The sequence below is a fragment of the Grus americana genome, chromosome Z (genome assembly GCF_028858705.1).
Source record: "Grus americana isolate bGruAme1 chromosome Z, bGruAme1.mat, whole genome shotgun sequence".
Classification (NCBI taxonomy): Eukaryota; Metazoa; Chordata; class Aves; order Gruiformes; family Gruidae; genus Grus; species Grus americana.
Genome location: NC_072891.1, coordinates 54074248 through 54091514, shown reverse-complemented (window position 1 = coordinate 54091514; position 17267 = coordinate 54074248). Strand labels below are relative to the sequence as shown.

The 17267-nt window shown below is 47.7% G+C and overlaps 1 protein-coding gene across 1 annotated transcript; it reads left to right on the top strand.

Moving 5' to 3' along the window:
* The first annotated feature begins 940 nt into the window (after window positions 1-940).
* Window positions 941-12218, top strand: CHRNB3 (cholinergic receptor nicotinic beta 3 subunit). The gene is made up of 6 exons (XM_054810660.1): window positions 941-986; window positions 4232-4383; window positions 5379-5423; window positions 9105-9214; window positions 9431-10313; window positions 11640-12218. The coding sequence occupies exons 1-6, from the start codon at window positions 944-946 to the stop codon at window positions 11772-11774; spliced, it is 1368 nt and encodes a 455-aa protein (XP_054666635.1). The 5' UTR covers window positions 941-943; the 3' UTR covers window positions 11775-12218.
* Window positions 12219-17267: the final 5049 nt, after the last annotated feature.

The window sequence follows — 17267 nt, the reverse complement described above, 5'->3', positions numbered from 1 at the left end:
GGGGAAAAGCCCCTCTTTGGAGAGAGATGGCAAAGTGACTCTCATTTGGGAAGAAAAACGAGAAGATCCTGAGATCCCTTGGCAGAGGAGCAGCAGGGGGACAGGAAAAGAGGAACCTGCGTGCCTTTTGATATCAGCAATTTCTGGCGGCTTCTGAAAGGTGCCCTGTCCGAGGTGTTGCTGGGGAGGAGTGACACCTACAGAGGAACTGGCTAAATAATCACAGGCCCTGCCATTCTCATTGCTAAACACAAGGCCCTGGGGCAACACGCTCTGTTAAGCTGTGCCAATAGACAGTACTGTGCAAGCATTTCTGTGCTGTCTCTGTGATGTTTTATGTATGAGTGATGAGATATAAATTTAGAAATCAGCCCTGTTTTCCCACCTATATCTTACTGTTTTTTCCTCCCCAAATCTATTTTATAGCTGTAAAACAGCAAGCGTAGTATGAAAAATGAATAAGCTAAGTTAGGTCTATAGGGAGGCTGCCTCTTTTTTTAGACCAACTGATACAGCTGGAGCAAGCAGACAATCTTTCAGGCATGTGATCTATCTTTGGGTCTGATCTGCAGGCTGTTTTTTTCCCCAGCTGTAGCTGGCAGCATAATAAAAGACATTTCTCCTCCTTAAAAGTCTTGCCTCACTTCTACTCCTAGACCGCAGCGGCTATAGCCACCCAGACACCACCACAAACAAATCAGTCAGAGTTTAGGACCCAGATCCCTGTTTTAGGCTTACGGGATGTGACAGCTGACTGAAAATCAATGAAGTGTGATTTACCGAGCATCATAATGAGGCAAGATAAGGCTCCAAAGGTGCTGTCTTGCCTTGCAGACTCAATTGTCTGCCTTTAACTAGATTGTTTTAGTCCCCTACTAGGATAAGACCGATTTGCTTATGAAAACAAAAGATTAGATTTAAAGGAAAAGCCACGGTGGTGCCCATGCTTTGCCTAGTGCTCTTTGCGCTGTGTCTGAGCCGCTCAGGTAAGTGCTATTTCTTCTTCTTCCAAGCCGAGCTGCAGATGTTCAAGATTATTTTTTTTTTTGCTGGCCAGTTAGCTGCTGCTTGCTGGGACAAGGTAGGTGCTGGCTTCACTTGGTACTCTTAACACTGACTAGCAGAAGAGGGTTCTAGCAGCTGCTGCCTTTGTATTGCAACTACAGCCAGTTTGGCAACAGGGTTTTAATAACGGGGGGAGGGGGGGGAGCGGCGGGGGAAGGTGGTCGCTGGGTGGAAGTTAACAAAAAAATCTTAAAACTCAACTCTCACTGCTAAAAGGAGTTATGGGAGAAGCTCCATCACCAGGAGGAAAACTGAAATGCCTCAGGCAAGCTGATGAAAGGCTAAGTGTCCTGTCTGTATTGCTTGGGGTGTTTTGCACATTTGTTTAGCAGAACCCTCGCCCCAGCGCTCCTGCTGCTGTGCCTGTGGGGAACTGCTCCTGCCACGGACCGCAGAGAGAAACGGGGACCTGAGGGAGAGGGGAGAGAGCAAACGGTGCTCCGTTACTTGTACGTGTGGTAACCTGCCAGGGAGCTCCCAAACTTTTGCCTTCTCTGTGCACCGTATGGTAAATTCAGCGATGCATCTGTCCTACGGTCTCTTCTCTGTTTTTTCAAAAGCAGTGCTACTTTGTTCAGCGTTTTCTCCATGGCTTTATCTAACTTAATCACCAGGCGGGGCTCGATTAAAGGAGCTGTTAGACTATTTTTTCTGCTCGATATGTTTTCCTTCTAATTAAAAACTGCTTTTAAACTGTCCCCCTGCAAGTACTGAGGCTGTCTTATAAGGGCACCAGTCTTATTCCTTCTGGCTTTCTTCTCTGTGAGACTTCTCAAGTCTTTTTCACACTTTTCCGTGGCTTCCCCAGCAGCTGAGAATCAACACATCCTGCCCCGAAATAAGCTTTACCACCTCTCTGCTATACTCTCTTGGAGCATTAGGGCCCTTGTACTCCACGCAAGGTACGGGCTGTGAAACGGCACCGTTTTCCTGTGAGGGACTTCATACACAACCACGGATACTGTGCCCATGGGGTGTGTGGCTGCGTATGTGTGTGCAGGGTGTTATACTCAAATAAATCTGGAGGAATGTATTCCAGCATTAAGAAAAAGCTGGTTTCGATCCTGCATGGTTTGGGGTTGTGGATTTTTTTTCCTTCAATGGCTTTCCCACTAAATTTCATGTGTTTAACATCCACTCACCTAGAGGGAAAGCAAAAGGGCTGGGAATTGGGGTCTCTGCAGAGACTCGTATGTGTCAGGGAACTGAGCCACTGAGGTTATGGGTAGTGAGGGGGTGAGGAATATGTTCTTTCTCTTCCTTTGGCTGTAGATGCAATGCCTGTCTGGCATGTCTGGGCAGGCAATCCAGTTTCCTAGGTCAGACCCCAGACTCTTTCCCCATTTGCTGTGGTGGAGCTAGGGTTTGTCCTGGTGTGAGAATAAACCCCGGAGCAAGCAGAAGGGGCATTCGTGGTTTCCCAGTCGGCAATAGCAGACCTCAAAGGATTGTGAGAAAGTGGCGTGACACAGGGTGGTCGCAGAGGCTGCTATACATTGTATTGACAGCTCCATTAGCCCATCCCTGGCTGTGGTGCAGAGCTGGTGGAAAGAAGCGTGAAAGCTCCCTCTGACCAGCTGGCCTCCACCTCCCCAGGGTTTGGTAACCCCACCATGGCTGCACATCCAGCAACAGAGGATGAGCACAGACCGTGCTAGAACATCTCACAGTAATGGTTATCCTGTGAGTGGCAATCATTAGGCTTCAGAGTTTACAGCGTCTCAAAGAGGAATGGGCATTTGCTGTGGCTGGAAGTGGGGGATGGCAGTGTAGCTTGGACCTTGTGCCACCCTGAGAGAATCCGGACTCCATTAGGGAATTATTTTGTCCAATGGGAAGCTGTGTCGTGGGGGCGGGTTTTTGCTTCAGTCAGTCCTTCAGCTGTGCCGCTTCCTGCCAGGTCTCCCCTGACCACGGCCTCACATAGACACCACTGAGGGAGAGAAGGCTGTGCAGCCTCAGAGGACATGGGCAGGGACAGTGGTCTGTGGTCCTTGCTTTTCCTCCATGCACGTGGCAGAGCATTACCCTCTGCCTTCGGTTTTCTCTCTGGAGGGGCTGCTGGGCTCGGGCGCCCTTTCCTCTCTCCCCTGGCACAGGGACTGGCTGGGGCTGCCTCACCTCTGCTGCGCAGTGTGTGTGAGTCCCTTGGCTGTGCCCCCCTGCCAGGGTCCTCACACCCTCCCTCGGCCGTGAACCTCTCCCTGCAGACCCCTCCTGCACCTAATGGCTGGCAATCCAGGCACAAGTGTCCTGCTCACCCTGGGGCTGGAGGGAGGGTCTGAACTGCCGTTCCCCTTTCACGGTAGCAGGGGGAAGGGGGAGCATGGTGGCAAGGACCGGGGGAATCCCAAGTCTTGCAGGTACAGACCATGATGGTTCCATGCTTGGTTGCAGGCAGACCTGGCCTTGGCTGCATCATCCAGCTCCTCCTGCTGCCAGATGAGCTCCTTTTGCTTTTCACTCCACCGATGCTGTTGCCCACCCAACCCATCCCCTGACTGGGAGAACTCAGCTTTTTCAACATGTTGCTGCTATCCCCTGGTTAACCCCAGAAGGTCCAAGTGCTGCATGAGGCTCCCTGAGATCTGGCTTACAGACCCCGTAGCGTCCAGCAAGGAAATCCCACCACCCCGATCCTTGTGCAGGGCAGCCTCTGTCTCAGAGAGTCCACAGAAACCACGCAAGTGCAAGTGAAATCCCTGGGCCTTGAAATGCCCACAGTGTATCGCTGCCATTTCTAGCTGCAAGCCAGCCAGCCAGGGATTGCCCCACAGTGACCAGATTTCCTCTGTGGTCCCAGCTCTCTGTGGTACACCACAGGTATCTGAAAAAACAGAACTCCTTCTCAGGGTGGCATTTATCAGGCTGGCTATTTACTACAGAAAGGCTGGGCAAGTACATTGACTCAAGGCAAAAAGGCCACAGAAAACAGAAACCTAGTTCAAAGTCATCACTGCTCTGGTCTGATAATTCTTATCTTGCCTTCCCCTCCCCTCACCCTGGCTCTGCTGAGAGTTTGTGCATCTGAATTCCTGCAGATTTTACTGACAAGAGCTGCCCAGAAGGGAATTTGTCTCACATCATCACTCTGCCTCACTTCTGGTCGTGCTGTTCCTCATGTCTGCTTTCTGGCATGCCCCCGCCCTCTGTCACTCTTTTCCAGATGTGGCTGCCTTCAGTTCAGTCGCTGAAAATGAGGATGCGCTCCTCAAGCACTTATTTCAAGGCTATCAGAAATGGGTCCGCCCAGTGGAAAACTCCAATGACACTATCAAAGTCCTTTTTGGATTAAAGATATCACAGCTTGTGGATGTGGTAAGTGTTGTGCTGGGCTTGGGAAAACATCCCTTCTTTTAAAGACAGTCATGCATCCACCTAAGAGGTCTGGTGGTGCCGGTTGCATCCTGACACATGAAATGCAAAGTGATGGTCAGGCAATGAAATGCTGAGTGTGGTGCGGTGCTGGTGATGTGACCTCCTGCCCCATGCACGGCACAGGCCATAAGACTCATTTATCTTGCAGCAAACCTGAAGGTCCTTTTTGCCCTGCTGTTCTCAGTGAATAAGGACTCATTCCATCAGATATTGATCAATCCATGCCAGATGGTCCTTGACACCTATGTTTGCAATTTAATGACAAGGCAGCTACAGGACAGGGGTGAGGAAGGTTAGAGCTGGTTGGACATTGTTCAGTCTAAGCAAGCTTGTATCCAGAACAAAGGCAGCTCCTATCTTGATCCAGCTGGCCACTCAGATAAGACACGAGAGGCAAGACAGACAATCCCATGTTTTTGCCCATGTGCAAAGTTTCCCTTCTCTTTCCCCTCCATTGCTGCAATGGACAGTGGAATTTGCACAGGGCCCAGAGGTACCCACACAACGTCGTGCTCCTTGCACGCCCCAGCCCTTGGCAGCGTCACCTTGTGCCGTGGAAGGCAGACTCTTCCCAAAGTCACTCCAGACTGAGCAGTGCGGGGAAATGAGCCATCTCGTGAGCCCACAGCCATGTGTCCTGACCCCACTTGCTCGCTGAGCCCTGCTGCCTTCCTGCTCTTTGGCATCTGATTCCTTCGGGCCGCTGTGAAATGCCAGACCTCTGTTTTCCAGCCTCAGGAGCTCCCAGTGAGAGCCGGGACAGCACCTAGAAAGTCAGCTCACTTCCCACAACAGTGACTGAAGACCCCAGGCCCATGGGAAAACAGGACCATAGGGATCTCCTCTGCTCAGCACAGGGTTGAACTCAGCAGTCATAGGGTCTGTTTCTGCTGGTGTTTTGGTATTACAATCCTCTTTTCCTTGTGTCACCCTAGGATGAGAAGAATCAGCTGATGACAACCAACGTGTGGCTGAAGCAGGTAAATTAGACCAAACCAGACCTCCCCTTTCAGCACAGGGCTGCTGAGCTGAGCGGCCATCCCAGCCTGTTGCCCACCATCCCCTTTCGTGATGCCAATGCCCAAAGAAAAGCAGCGCTCTGTTACCTTGCCCAAAGTTTTCACTTGTCTCCTCTCACTTCAGCAAATGCATAAAGGGGAAGAAAGGCAGGCAGGTGGGCCTCCTGGAAACAGGGTACCCTCTTCTCCTGGCCTGCACCCCAGCCCTGCTCTCAAGCCAGCTGTATTTCAGGGAAGCAACATCTCCTGATCCTGCAGCAGCTATCCTTGGGATGCTGGGTGTGCCCTGAGGGATTATCCTGTCTCAGATTTGGAGGTCGCACAAGTACTGTCTTTCTTGCTGAGTGGTACCTCAGATAGGTTTTTTCTTCAGCATAAGAGAAAGAAAAGGTCAGCATACTAGCCCGCAAAATTAAAATCTGTGACAAATTAATCAGATCTCTCTAACTTGCTTCTGAAAGTGACGATAATTTATACAAATGGGGGGAAGGTGCAAGTTGAACTGTTAGGTCTCCTTTCTTCTTCACTCCTGAAGAACGCTGCATTTGGTTTAGATTACATTGCACCAGTTTATTGACCTTGTGGCAATTATTTTAAGTCTCTCAGCCATGTGAGTATCTATCAACATGTCAGCTGATCCTAGGCAGAGGACATAAAACCCAAGCCGTACTTGAAATGCTGCCATGGGAAGTGGTTCCCAGGGGTTGCTGGGCTGGTGGAGGAGGAATGCAGCTCAGTTTTTGTTCTCAGTCTGGTACCTGAAGTGCTGCAGTGAGCATGAGCTTCTGGGTGGAGCAGGACCCCTAAAGGCTGTGTGGACGTTATATGCAAAGATGGTGTCTCCCTTGAAGAGGGAGAAGCTCAGACCTCCCCTCGCTGCAGGGAGGACAGGAGTTTCCCCTTTTGCTGGGGAAATTTACCACTAGATACCTGTGGCCTGACCCAGGTGTCCAGCTTTTGGAGTCATGCATTCCTGTAGGCTTAGTGTGCATCCCACATGCAAGCCAGTGCTTGGGGCATTATTAGAGTGCATAAGACAACAGCTGGAAAAAGGTCCATAAAACTAAGCAGAATTAAAATAATTTTTTCTTTTGGGTAAGAAAAAGTGAAAAACACTAAATCAAACCAGAACTCTAATGTCACAGACCTTGTTCTTCTCCAGGAGGTGGGGAATCAGGGAAGACTGGTCCTCACCCTGGGTGTGTGAGGTACAGAGGGAATCACAGTCATCATTTCTCTGCAAGAGTCTGGCTTTTCTTAAGTGAGCAAATCTTAAATCCAAGGGTTTTCTTTTTTATCTTTTTTTTTTTCTTTTTTTTTTTACTTCAAAAATCCCGATGCTCAAGATGTTGGGACTTGATGATGTACATGTAGGCAGACACAGGAGGTGCAAAAAAGCTTTTAGTGGTTGCTGAGAAAGTATCTGGGTTCAGGCAAGATACGGAGTCTACTAGCAAGGGTTGAGAATCTGGGTCCAGTGTTTCTTGGTCTGCTTGCTGTGGGTTAAGCACCTGAGTGACAGCCCAGAGATGGGAATTCAGCAGAACTTGAGGAAGGGGAGAGCAATGGGGGTGTCTGTAGCAGCATACAGGAAAGGGGAAAGAGAGGAAAGGGCCCTTCGCATCTGCTGCTACAGTTCGTGTCAGCTTAGCCCATAGGGAGATTCCCATTTTAAACCGCTCATCCTCAAAGTCCACACACAATCTATTTTCTGCTCTAGTAAGAAGACACGCAACCATTTGCCTTGCAGACATGAAAGAGCACTTTAACTTGGAGAGAAATCAATGCAAGGCAGGGGGGAGGGAGAAGTATTGCAGATGCAGCAAATAACTCAGGCCAAGGGGCTGCTCCAATTCAACTCCAGAGAGATGATTACATCTCCAGGTGGCTCACAGGGTATTTGCTTCTGTTGTGTTAGTGCAGGCTACGAGCTGACAGTCCTGAATATCCCCTTGCATAACAGGCATGTTTCCAGCCTAAGCCCCCTAGAACCTATTACAGGAGGTGTCCAGGACACTTATGGGTCTGTGCCCATCTAACAGCCCAAGCTGCTGGAAACACCTGGTAGACACCCATTCATGGAGAAAAGTTCACGCTAAAAGTGGTGTTGTCTGTCCCTGCTGCTGAGGCTAAGAGCAGCAATGACCCCTCCTCTCTTTCCGCACCTGAACAGATCCCATCCCTCCTTCAGCAGCGGGAGGAGCCAGGGGTGGAGGGCTGTGTCTGATAGCTGAAGCCAGCCATCTGGGCAGCTCAGAGAGTGAGTCCGTATCTCTTCTGGTGCAGGTACTGGGGCCATTAAACCTGCCATGGTACCACTAGCAACTGCCTCCTTTGCTTGTGCCTTGGGCCAGATTTTAGGAGGGGTCTACCAGCCCCCTGCTCATGACTTTGGGGTCCATCCCTTCCCTGCACCTGGACAAGGAAGACACTTCTCACTGTCTGTGTTTCAGTGTCTACTGAGGCTCTGGGTTGCTGTCATACTGTAAAGGACTGCACTAACAAGTGTCTGTAGGTATAGCTGTGAGTAAGAAGGGAACAATATGGTCGGGGAAAAAGTGGAGAATATCGCTTTTTCATTCGTCCTTAAGTCATGGAGGAAATTGCCCAGAGAAGGCTGAAGCCCCCACATCCCTGGGGACCTCTTAGTGATGGAGCTTAATGGAAAGTGGTTGATCTTCTGCTTCTTGGTATTGACCACAGTCTACAGCTCTTGCTTCCTCTGGCTGCTATTCCTGTGGGCAAGTGAAAACCCCCATCAATAACGAATGGGGATCAGAGAGCAGCTTTTCCATTGCATTTCTGTGGAAATCTCCAGGTTGCTAGAGCCACTTTGCTAGAATCTCCCCACCTGAAAAACTAAAAGAGGAGAGAAAAAATATTCTGGAGTTCAGCATGAAGAGAATGGACAGGAGTCCCCTTGCTTTAGCTTTTTTATAGTGTTATCTCTTCAGGATTGTAACCAAATGCTTTACAATAGTGTCATATTATTTTTCCTGCAATAGCATGCAGGTCTTTCTGATGCAAGAACAATGATTTGGTTTGCAAGGATGGTGTACAATATTAGGTGTTGTATTACATTCACTGAAAAAGGTCAGGTGTCCACTGAAAAGTAACTAAATGCCACCTCTCTGTCACTTGTAGTAGTAGTAGTAGCCATGCCAGCTGGCTCTTCCATGGGGTCAGTGCCAGCCAAAAACACCGTGGGCTGGCTCTCAGAGGGAAGAAGAGGTGCTATACACAAGCAAATTAACTCCTTTCTTCTGGACTACCCTCAGGTAGGCTGGGCAGGGCAGTGATCCTGCTCTAAGAGTGGAGTTGGACTAGATGATCTCCAGAGGTCCCTTCCAACCCCTACCATTCTGTGAGTGAAGTGAGAGTCAGTGCTCTCCAGGAGTGCCTGCCTGGAGGTTGCCTGCAAAGGGATGGGTTGATGGGGCCCACGTGTGGCTGGAGGGGCAGTGCTAGTGGGGATTAACATCGCCCAGCCATGCCTGCCTGGCATGCTCTCTGCTGCTGAGCAGTCTTACACCAAGCTCTGCCCGTTGTGCTGCACAATGTGGTCCCCCTGAGGCATGTGGTGGGAGGAGGAATGAGGCTGTGGTGTATGAGTGGGCAGAGGACTCTGCTGGCTTGTTACAGGAATGGATCGACCACAAGCTCTCCTGGAATCCAGAGGAATACGGTGGGATCACCGCCATCCGTGTCCCCTCTGAGTCCCTGTGGCTGCCCGACATTGTTTTGTTTGAAAAGTGAGTAGCATGGCTCCTCAGTCTGGGCTTAGGCCAGAGCTTGGGCAAGGCATGTCAGTGATCATGAAGGTTGTGTGTGCTGTCAGGAGCCTGCTTCTTTAGACAGTATGAATGTTGGTGTCCCTTGTGCTCCAGGTGAAGCAGAGCTGTGAGGGGGTAGGACTGGGGCAAAGAGAGTCTTGAACTTGGTACTTTTTCTTCCTGTCCAACTCCCAGTGCTGACGGACGTTTTGAAGGATCCCTGATGACCAAAGTCATAGTGAAGTACAATGGAGTGGTGACCTGGACGCCACCAGCCAGTTATAAGAGCTCCTGCACGATGGACGTGACCTTCTTCCCCTTTGACAGGCAGAACTGCTCCATGAAGTTTGGGTCGTGGACATATGATGGCAGTATGGTGGACTTGATTTTAGTGGATGAAAATGTAGACAGGAAAGACTTCTTTGATAATGGGGAGTGGGAGATCTTAAACGCCAAAGGTATGAAAGGCAACAGGAAGGATGGACTGTACTCTTACCCGTTTGTCACTTACTCCTTTGTGTTGAGACGCCTTCCGCTGTTTTACACTCTTTTTTTAATAATCCCTTGCCTGGGATTGTCATTTCTAACTGTCCTAGTGTTTTACCTGCCTTCAGATGAAGGAGAAAAGCTGTCATTGTCTACATCAGTTCTAGTCTCCCTCACTGTTTTCCTTTTGGTGATTGAGGAAATAATCCCTTCTTCTTCCAAAGTCATCCCTCTGATCGGTGAGTATCTGCTGTTCATCATGATTTTTGTGACCCTCTCTATCATTGTGACTGTGTTTGTTATCAACGTCCATCACCGCTCCTCAGCAACTTACCATCCCATGGCTCCCTGGGTTAAAAGACTCTTCCTCCAGAAGCTGCCTCGGCTGCTCTGCATGAAGGGCCATGTAGATCGTTACTCCTTCTCAGACACTGAAGAAAAGGAAACCACCTTGAAATCAAAGCTCCCAGGGAAGCAGAAACACAAGCAAGCAAAAGATGGAGAGAAAATTGTTATCACCTTTCTTGAAAAGGCAGCCGACTCCATTCGATACATTTCCAGGCACGTTAAAAAAGAGCATTTCATCAGACAGGTAGGTGAAGGGAGGGTAAGGAGGGATCACAGTTTCCTTGACAGCAATGGCTTCCAAGCTCTTACCTTTTCTGCATGCCTTGCCCTTTGCCTCTTCCTCTTGCTGTCATCTGAGACATGTCCTGGGAGCTTCCTCTGCTTGATAAATAATATGGTTCCTTGGAAAATATATTGCTTCAAGGAGAAGCCTATTGTGCTGTGAAAGTCCCTGCTCTTCACAGATGAAAGAAGCCACAGCAGCCTCCCCTGGAGGAATTCCTCTTTTGGGATTATTTGAATAACCTTGTCCCGCTTAAGTTGGTGATAAACATGAATCTGGAATGCCTTTGAACTGTCACATGCTCTGAAAGTGTATGTTTGACAACAGCTATAGGCAGGGTCTACGGCAGCTGCCTGGTCTCAGTCCTGGCCTCACAGCAACTATACGCAGCGTAGCTGCCCTGTTTTGAGTGGAGGTCTTCTAGATTTTCACTAACACCAGTTCAGATTAGTCCCTAAATACCATCTTTCTTTCTTCCCAACAATCCAGCTGGTTGTTAAAATGGCAAGTTGCTGTGTGCCTAAACACACCCTCATGTGAGGGCAAGACAGCAGAACAATGCACCTAGCAGCATATGGAAAGAGGAGGAACTTCTGTTAGCACACTCCTAGCAAAATCCAGGGCTTTGTTCAAACTGTGCTGAGGGGACTTCAGCAGAAAGATGAACAGTAAATCAAACATGCAGTATGTGAGCATATAGTATCCATGACTGACGCCTTCTGTTTGAAGCTGAAATTAAAAAAAAAAAAAAAGTCCCTTGAATTGCTTTTATAAATAGCGCTTTTGTGTGTGCAGTGTTGTGGCAGTACTCAGAATGCAAAATCCCCCTCCTGAATGCACACAATCTGAGCCAGCAGAGCACTTAAGCGAACACAAGCTAATGGGACCACTTGTACTGAAAGCAGTATCTGTGTCGAAGTGCTTTGCTAGAGTCAAGTCCTAGCACTTCAAGGAAAATAGCGTTCTGTGAAAAGAAACCCAGTTCATTATAAAGCCATCTTCAAGCTTGAGTCCGTAAACTTTCATGTATGCACTTAGCCAAAAGCTTTTGCACAGGTTGAAAGAAGTCTGATTACCATGTGTGTGAAACTGTGGAATTGTTCTGGTATTCTGAGTGACTTGCAGCTACGGGTGCTGAAAAAGGTGATCCATGACAGTTTTGGGATATAGCACACTACGAAATTCTAATTTTAAAAACAAGGTTTTTGAGCGGAAATATATATAGCAGTATCAACAAAGTACTGGGCTCATTACTGTCTCTGCTTGTTCTCCCTCTCTCCTTCCCAGGTTGTCCAAGACTGGAAATTTGTAGCTCAAGTCCTGGATCGGATCTTCCTGTGGTTATTTCTGGTGGTGTCAGTGACAGGTTCAGTTCTCATCTTTACTCCTGCGTTACAGATGTGGCTGAACAGCACCTTGTAGAAATTGCTGCCACAGTAGCATAAAGCAAGTACAATGCCAAGGGATGGTGGTGCCGTTGAGCTTGGTCTCTGTTGTACAGGATGGGAAGCAACAGCAAGAATGAGGGAAGGTGATGGTAACAGCAGGCATTGACTAGTGCTTTCTATCTTCATAGAACTTGACCAGTTATAGATTTGGCTGAGATCAGAGAAGGATTTGTTGTGCAGCTGAGTGCTAAAGTTAACTGGGGTTGCACAATTGGGCTGTAAGTATTTTACTAGTAGCTTGGTTATATAACAATAAAAGACAAGATTATTAGTTAAAATTGGAAATAGTACTTCTGGCATAACGATTATTCTTAAAAGGCAGATATATCAGTTAAAATGCTACATTGTAAAAGAAGTTACAGTAGGAACACAATTCAGTACTCAGTTTATCTACATTTCCAAGCAAAACCCACAAAGTCTCTGCGGATCGTTTTGTGCATGTTCAGAGCTGGCGATTGCACAGCACGTGCATGAGAAACAGTACAAATATGTTTTGGATGGGATGTTCGAAACCTTGACTCTGTGGCCTCACCTTGCTGCAGGATCGGCTCAACAGTGGCAGAACTTACCACGCTGCCCACGTGCTACCAGCCTTTATGGCATACACAATTTGTCTCTCCTCCTGGACATCAGGAAGCTACAAGGTGTTACCCACTTTTCAGTATTATTTGCAGTTTTGCCTGATGCTCTGTGATATACCAAAAGGCTGAACAAGTAAGGATTTTCCCCATGCTCCGCGCTTAGAAACTATGATCCCTGCACCTGCTTGTTCACAAGACTGGAGGTGGAAGGTCACCTGAAGCATATCGCATGGAGAAGGGTGGCTGTGCTACTCCGTGAGGCAACAGTGATCTTTCTAAATAGCTCTGTTGGAGGGAAGCTGCAGACATCGTTTTCAGCAAACGAAACTTTTGGTGGGTGCAGAAGGGGAGTTTCTCCCAAGAGCTGTGGCGTGGGCTACCAGGAAGATACATCTTCGGGTGTGGGCTTGTTCATGTTTCCCAGGCACCTCAGAATTTCATTCCTTTGATTCATTTAAATTGGATCCTTCTGCATGATTAGAAACAGCTTTTGAAAGTGTAAGTGAGACCTGACAGAAAGTGCATGGGTGAAGCTCTCAGCACTTCTGCTGGAGCAGTGTTTTGCCAACACAGAGTGCTTTAGAAAATCCCATTCAGAGCTTGCAGAGGTTTTCAAGGCAAACAAGGGATTTGGAGATGCAATTTTTGGCAATCTAAATGTGAATCTGGTGTTAAAGCTTTAGCTAGCCTTGAAACTTTCTCCCTAGGGATGCAGGTTAGAAGGTGTTAAAAATACACAGAGGTATTCTTGTGCTTGGACTATGTGTGCACACCAGACCTCTGTGAGTTAGTACCATCCCATCTCGTCGTGTCACTGCAGAAAGTTCTGTTCACTTGTGCAATCATTATTAATAAAGATGTATTTAGTAAATGATTCTTGGGGTGAGCGTGCTTATATGCTGGGCTTTGTTGTGTTTTGTTATCAACAAAGTCTAGGTTGTAGCCCATTTTAAAAGCCTTGTCTCAAATCTACTCAGAGGGGTTTTCATGTTCTTGGAAAGTCCTCATAACTTTTCAGCTTTGTGTGTGAGTTTGAGGAGGTTTGGATCTGGTTTGGATCTGGTGATTATACTGCAGGAACCTAGAACAGACAGATTTAATTTAGCATATACAGATAGATATCTTAACATAAGACACTGGTATAAAAATCTTACACATTGCTCTTACTACCAGCTGCTGCTCTCTTCTTGCATTGTTTAAGTCAGTTTGTTCCCCTGGCCAGTACTGTGAAATATCCATAGGAAAACGTCCAGGAAGCTCTTCTTTCAGACTCTTGAAATCAATTAGTGATAGGTTTTCCCTCTGAGCACTGCTGCCAGGGGGCTGCCTCTTAGCCATGACAGATGACAAAATCCTCTCCTGGGTAAGTGCTTCAGGTGCTCAGCTGGCAGACGGTCCTGTCCTCACCTTGCAATGTTTTGGTCGCCCACCCGCAGGAAACTCACGGCTGTGTCTCACGTGGCTGTGTTTGATGCCAGGCTGCTTTTTCTGGCTTATGCTGGTAAAGTTCAGCAGGGTTCAGGTCCTGGGAGTGGGAGACATATGAACACCGCACAGGTATGGCTTTTGGCCTCTGGTCTTCCTAGCATTGCATCTGGGACCACTACATCTGTAGTCTCACTACTCATTATTTCCTTGCACTGTTTCTGAACTTCCCTGAATCTTTTTGGTGCTGGCCCACAAACGCGTTCAGCATGTCCCACAGCCTGGCCTGATGTTAAAAAACACAAAAGGGAGGATATTTGGGCAGACAGTCCTCTGACGGGCTCCTTCTCTCTGCTCCATGTGCTCTGCCTGTGGAGGACAACATTGCAAATTGCAAGTCTTAAAAAAAACCCAGCAACCTCTGCCTTATGACTGCCTCAATGTGTGCTGCCTTGATTTCTGAGCACTGTTTTTCCAAGGCCTTGGCACTACTTGGCAGGACCATGTTTATCATCCATGTACCAAGAGACAATATGACAAACTCCCCTGGGCCTTTTAGTGGGGGGGGAAGTGGAAGGATGGTCTCTCTTAGTAAGAGAATGCAATGAGCTGGTCAAGCTGTTGAATTGCTTCTGTGCTTTTAAAATCAGTTCACAGATGCCAACACTCTCTAGGAAAGGAGATTTCTTGCTGCCAATGCTACACTTATCACTGGGGCACATAATAAGGGGCGTTGCTGATGTGGCTTTGGAGCTGCTGGGGCGAGGGCAGATACACCACTCTGTGTGCCCTGCGATGAACACGGATACTTTTCCTGTGGCTGTGCACGGTGTGAGACTGAACTCAGAGTCTGGGATGGCACCAGCTCTGGTTGAAACTTGTCCTGGTGTTTCAGTTAGAAGGTTCCCTAGAAGAGCTGGGCAAGCAAAAATGTCACTTTTGTGGGGGTTCTTCCATGTCTGCTCAGAGGAGGGTCCCTACTGCAGCTTTCTCCAAGGTGAGATGCTTATCATGTCTCCCATCCCCAAGCTCTCATCAGCCAACTTCTTTCACAAAGCTGACAGGAGTATGCAAGGCTCTTGAATGTGTCAAACACAGCTGCAAATGGCAAAAAGAGGATCCAATAATTACTGGGTGAGGGGAAGGAAGGGGAAATAGTACACTCAGAAAGAGACGGAACATGACTTTGTAAATCTTACTTTCCTAGGATACCAGGCTGATGAGTTAAACTGTCCAAACCCTGTGCTTGAGGTCCAGAGGCAGGACAGAGAGACGTATAATACTGTAAATGACAAAGAAAGGGAGCCGATGCTGGGGCATGGAGGCCTCCTGACTGGAGATGAGGAGCTGTGCAATTGTGAAGGCTTTGACAAAAAGCCAGGGATTTTGCTAAAGTCAGCTTACTGGCTGTGGGGTTGTAGCTGCCATGCCTAAGACACCAATGTGGTACACCTTCAGCCACAATATTTTCATTGCTTGTGTGGTCATAGACTGCAACAGTGAATGCTGGCAGTCAGATGTCTTTCCTGTAGGAATAAAGCTTTTGGGCTCAGAATGCAGCTCTCCTCTTCAAATTCCCATTCTTTCCCCTCCCCTCCTTTCTAATTAAAGAGCCAGCATAGCAATTGTCATCTAGTAGCATCTCTAAACACGTACAGCAGGGAGGTTTTAAAAAAATACAAATTCTTCGAGAAAGTATTTTCCAGCAGTGGTATTTAATTGACAGCTGACAAAACAAACCATGCCTGTTCATACATCTGTCTGTCAATTGCTACACAATTATGCAACATACAGGGGGATTATTACAGAAAATACGGTTTTCTTCTAGAAAATCATGACTTTACACATTTCAACTACTGGATTAAGACAGTTTTATTCTTGCAATTCCACCTTTATCTCTGACATACACATTTATTCAGTCCAATTCTCTTTATTATGGAGCATCAAAAAAGAGTAAAAGGCCGGTCAGTGTCTTCAGAAACAGGGAGTCATACTTTCCAAGGATTGGTGATGTTCAGAGCAGAGACTGGTACATGGCAGACACTGAAAACACTGCACTGACACTGTACAGTTAGATTTCGAGCCTCTGAGAAGAGAGAAGGGCTTTTTACTCTTGAAGACATTGGCTTTGATTGGAATGGTACCTGTTAGAGAAGAATCCCTCAGCGCAAACCCAACAGGAATCTAAACAGCCAAGGGACCTGAGGGTAAACTATCCACATAGTATAGAAACCACATCAGGTGCACATCTACAAAGTGTTTCAGGATGAATGGCACGAGGATTGGGTAGCAGCAACCTCGGCCCCAAAGGGAGCGTCCCTCCAGTTAGAGGTTTGCACACACTGCGCTGACCCGTGAAGAGCTCTTGTCCCGAAATGTGGGATCGTTTACCCAGTGTGCAGTACGCCAATATACACATAGAGCAGAGGTATTTTATTCATTTCATGCCTGCGCAGATGGGTGCTAAGTGATAATTCCACAAAGCTAGCACACTACACACAGAAACTACAACATCTGTATCTTGATACAGGATTAGAAAAACCTGCCTAAATTTACGCTAATTGGTGAGTAATTACCACATCATCTACTATTGGTCAAGCATATTTAAAGTAGCACACATGCTCCTTGAGGGTGTGTGTGGGGGGTAATTTGCATAGTCGTTTAACTGGGTGGATGTTCCTGAACTCCCCCGCCCCCCCCCCCGCCCCCCCCCCCCCCCCCCCGCCTTTACTTTCCCCCTAGTTACTGCAGATTTTTGTTGACTTCAGGCCCCGGTTGGCAATCACCCAGCTCTGGGCACCTTCTGGGGCAGGATGTTTCCTTTTAATCAGTCTTTCAGCCCCTCTTCAAGGATTGTTCTTAGCAAAGCAATGCAGTGTACTTAACCCTAAATTAAACAGTGTCTAAGCACTAACCCAAACACATTTCTGTCCTTGCAAAGTGGAAAATTCTACTTTATAGATATTGGAGCCATCAAATGGAAAATTGCTGCAGAGCCATTTGGACCAAGGTGCCCAGCTTTGCACAGGATTCATGATAGCCAGCCTCCTTCTGCTGGGACGTGTGTAATCCAAGTTGGTCTTAGGTTTTAAAAACACAGGAAAAAGATCAATCCAGTGCTGTCAAGCCAATTCTGTCTGTGATAAGTAGCTACTCAGGGACAAACCCTTCCTTGTTAGGCTTATGTTTGAGCCTGAGCAAGAGTTTTCAGAGCAGACCCTGTGGACTGGGACCGCTGTTAACCTGATGAGAGAAATGTGTCTTGGAAACCCTACTGGAGCTCACAGAGGTCTTGGTAATCAGTATCAGGAAGTAAAGGGGACTTTGGTCACATGCAAAGCTAAGTGGCAGATGAACTATTTTTTGAAAGTTTTAAAAGCATGTAGATTTCAAATGTGGATGCCTTACATGGTAATCCCAGATAGTTCGGGTCTCTTCTGGTTTTCCATAGGGCATCCAGG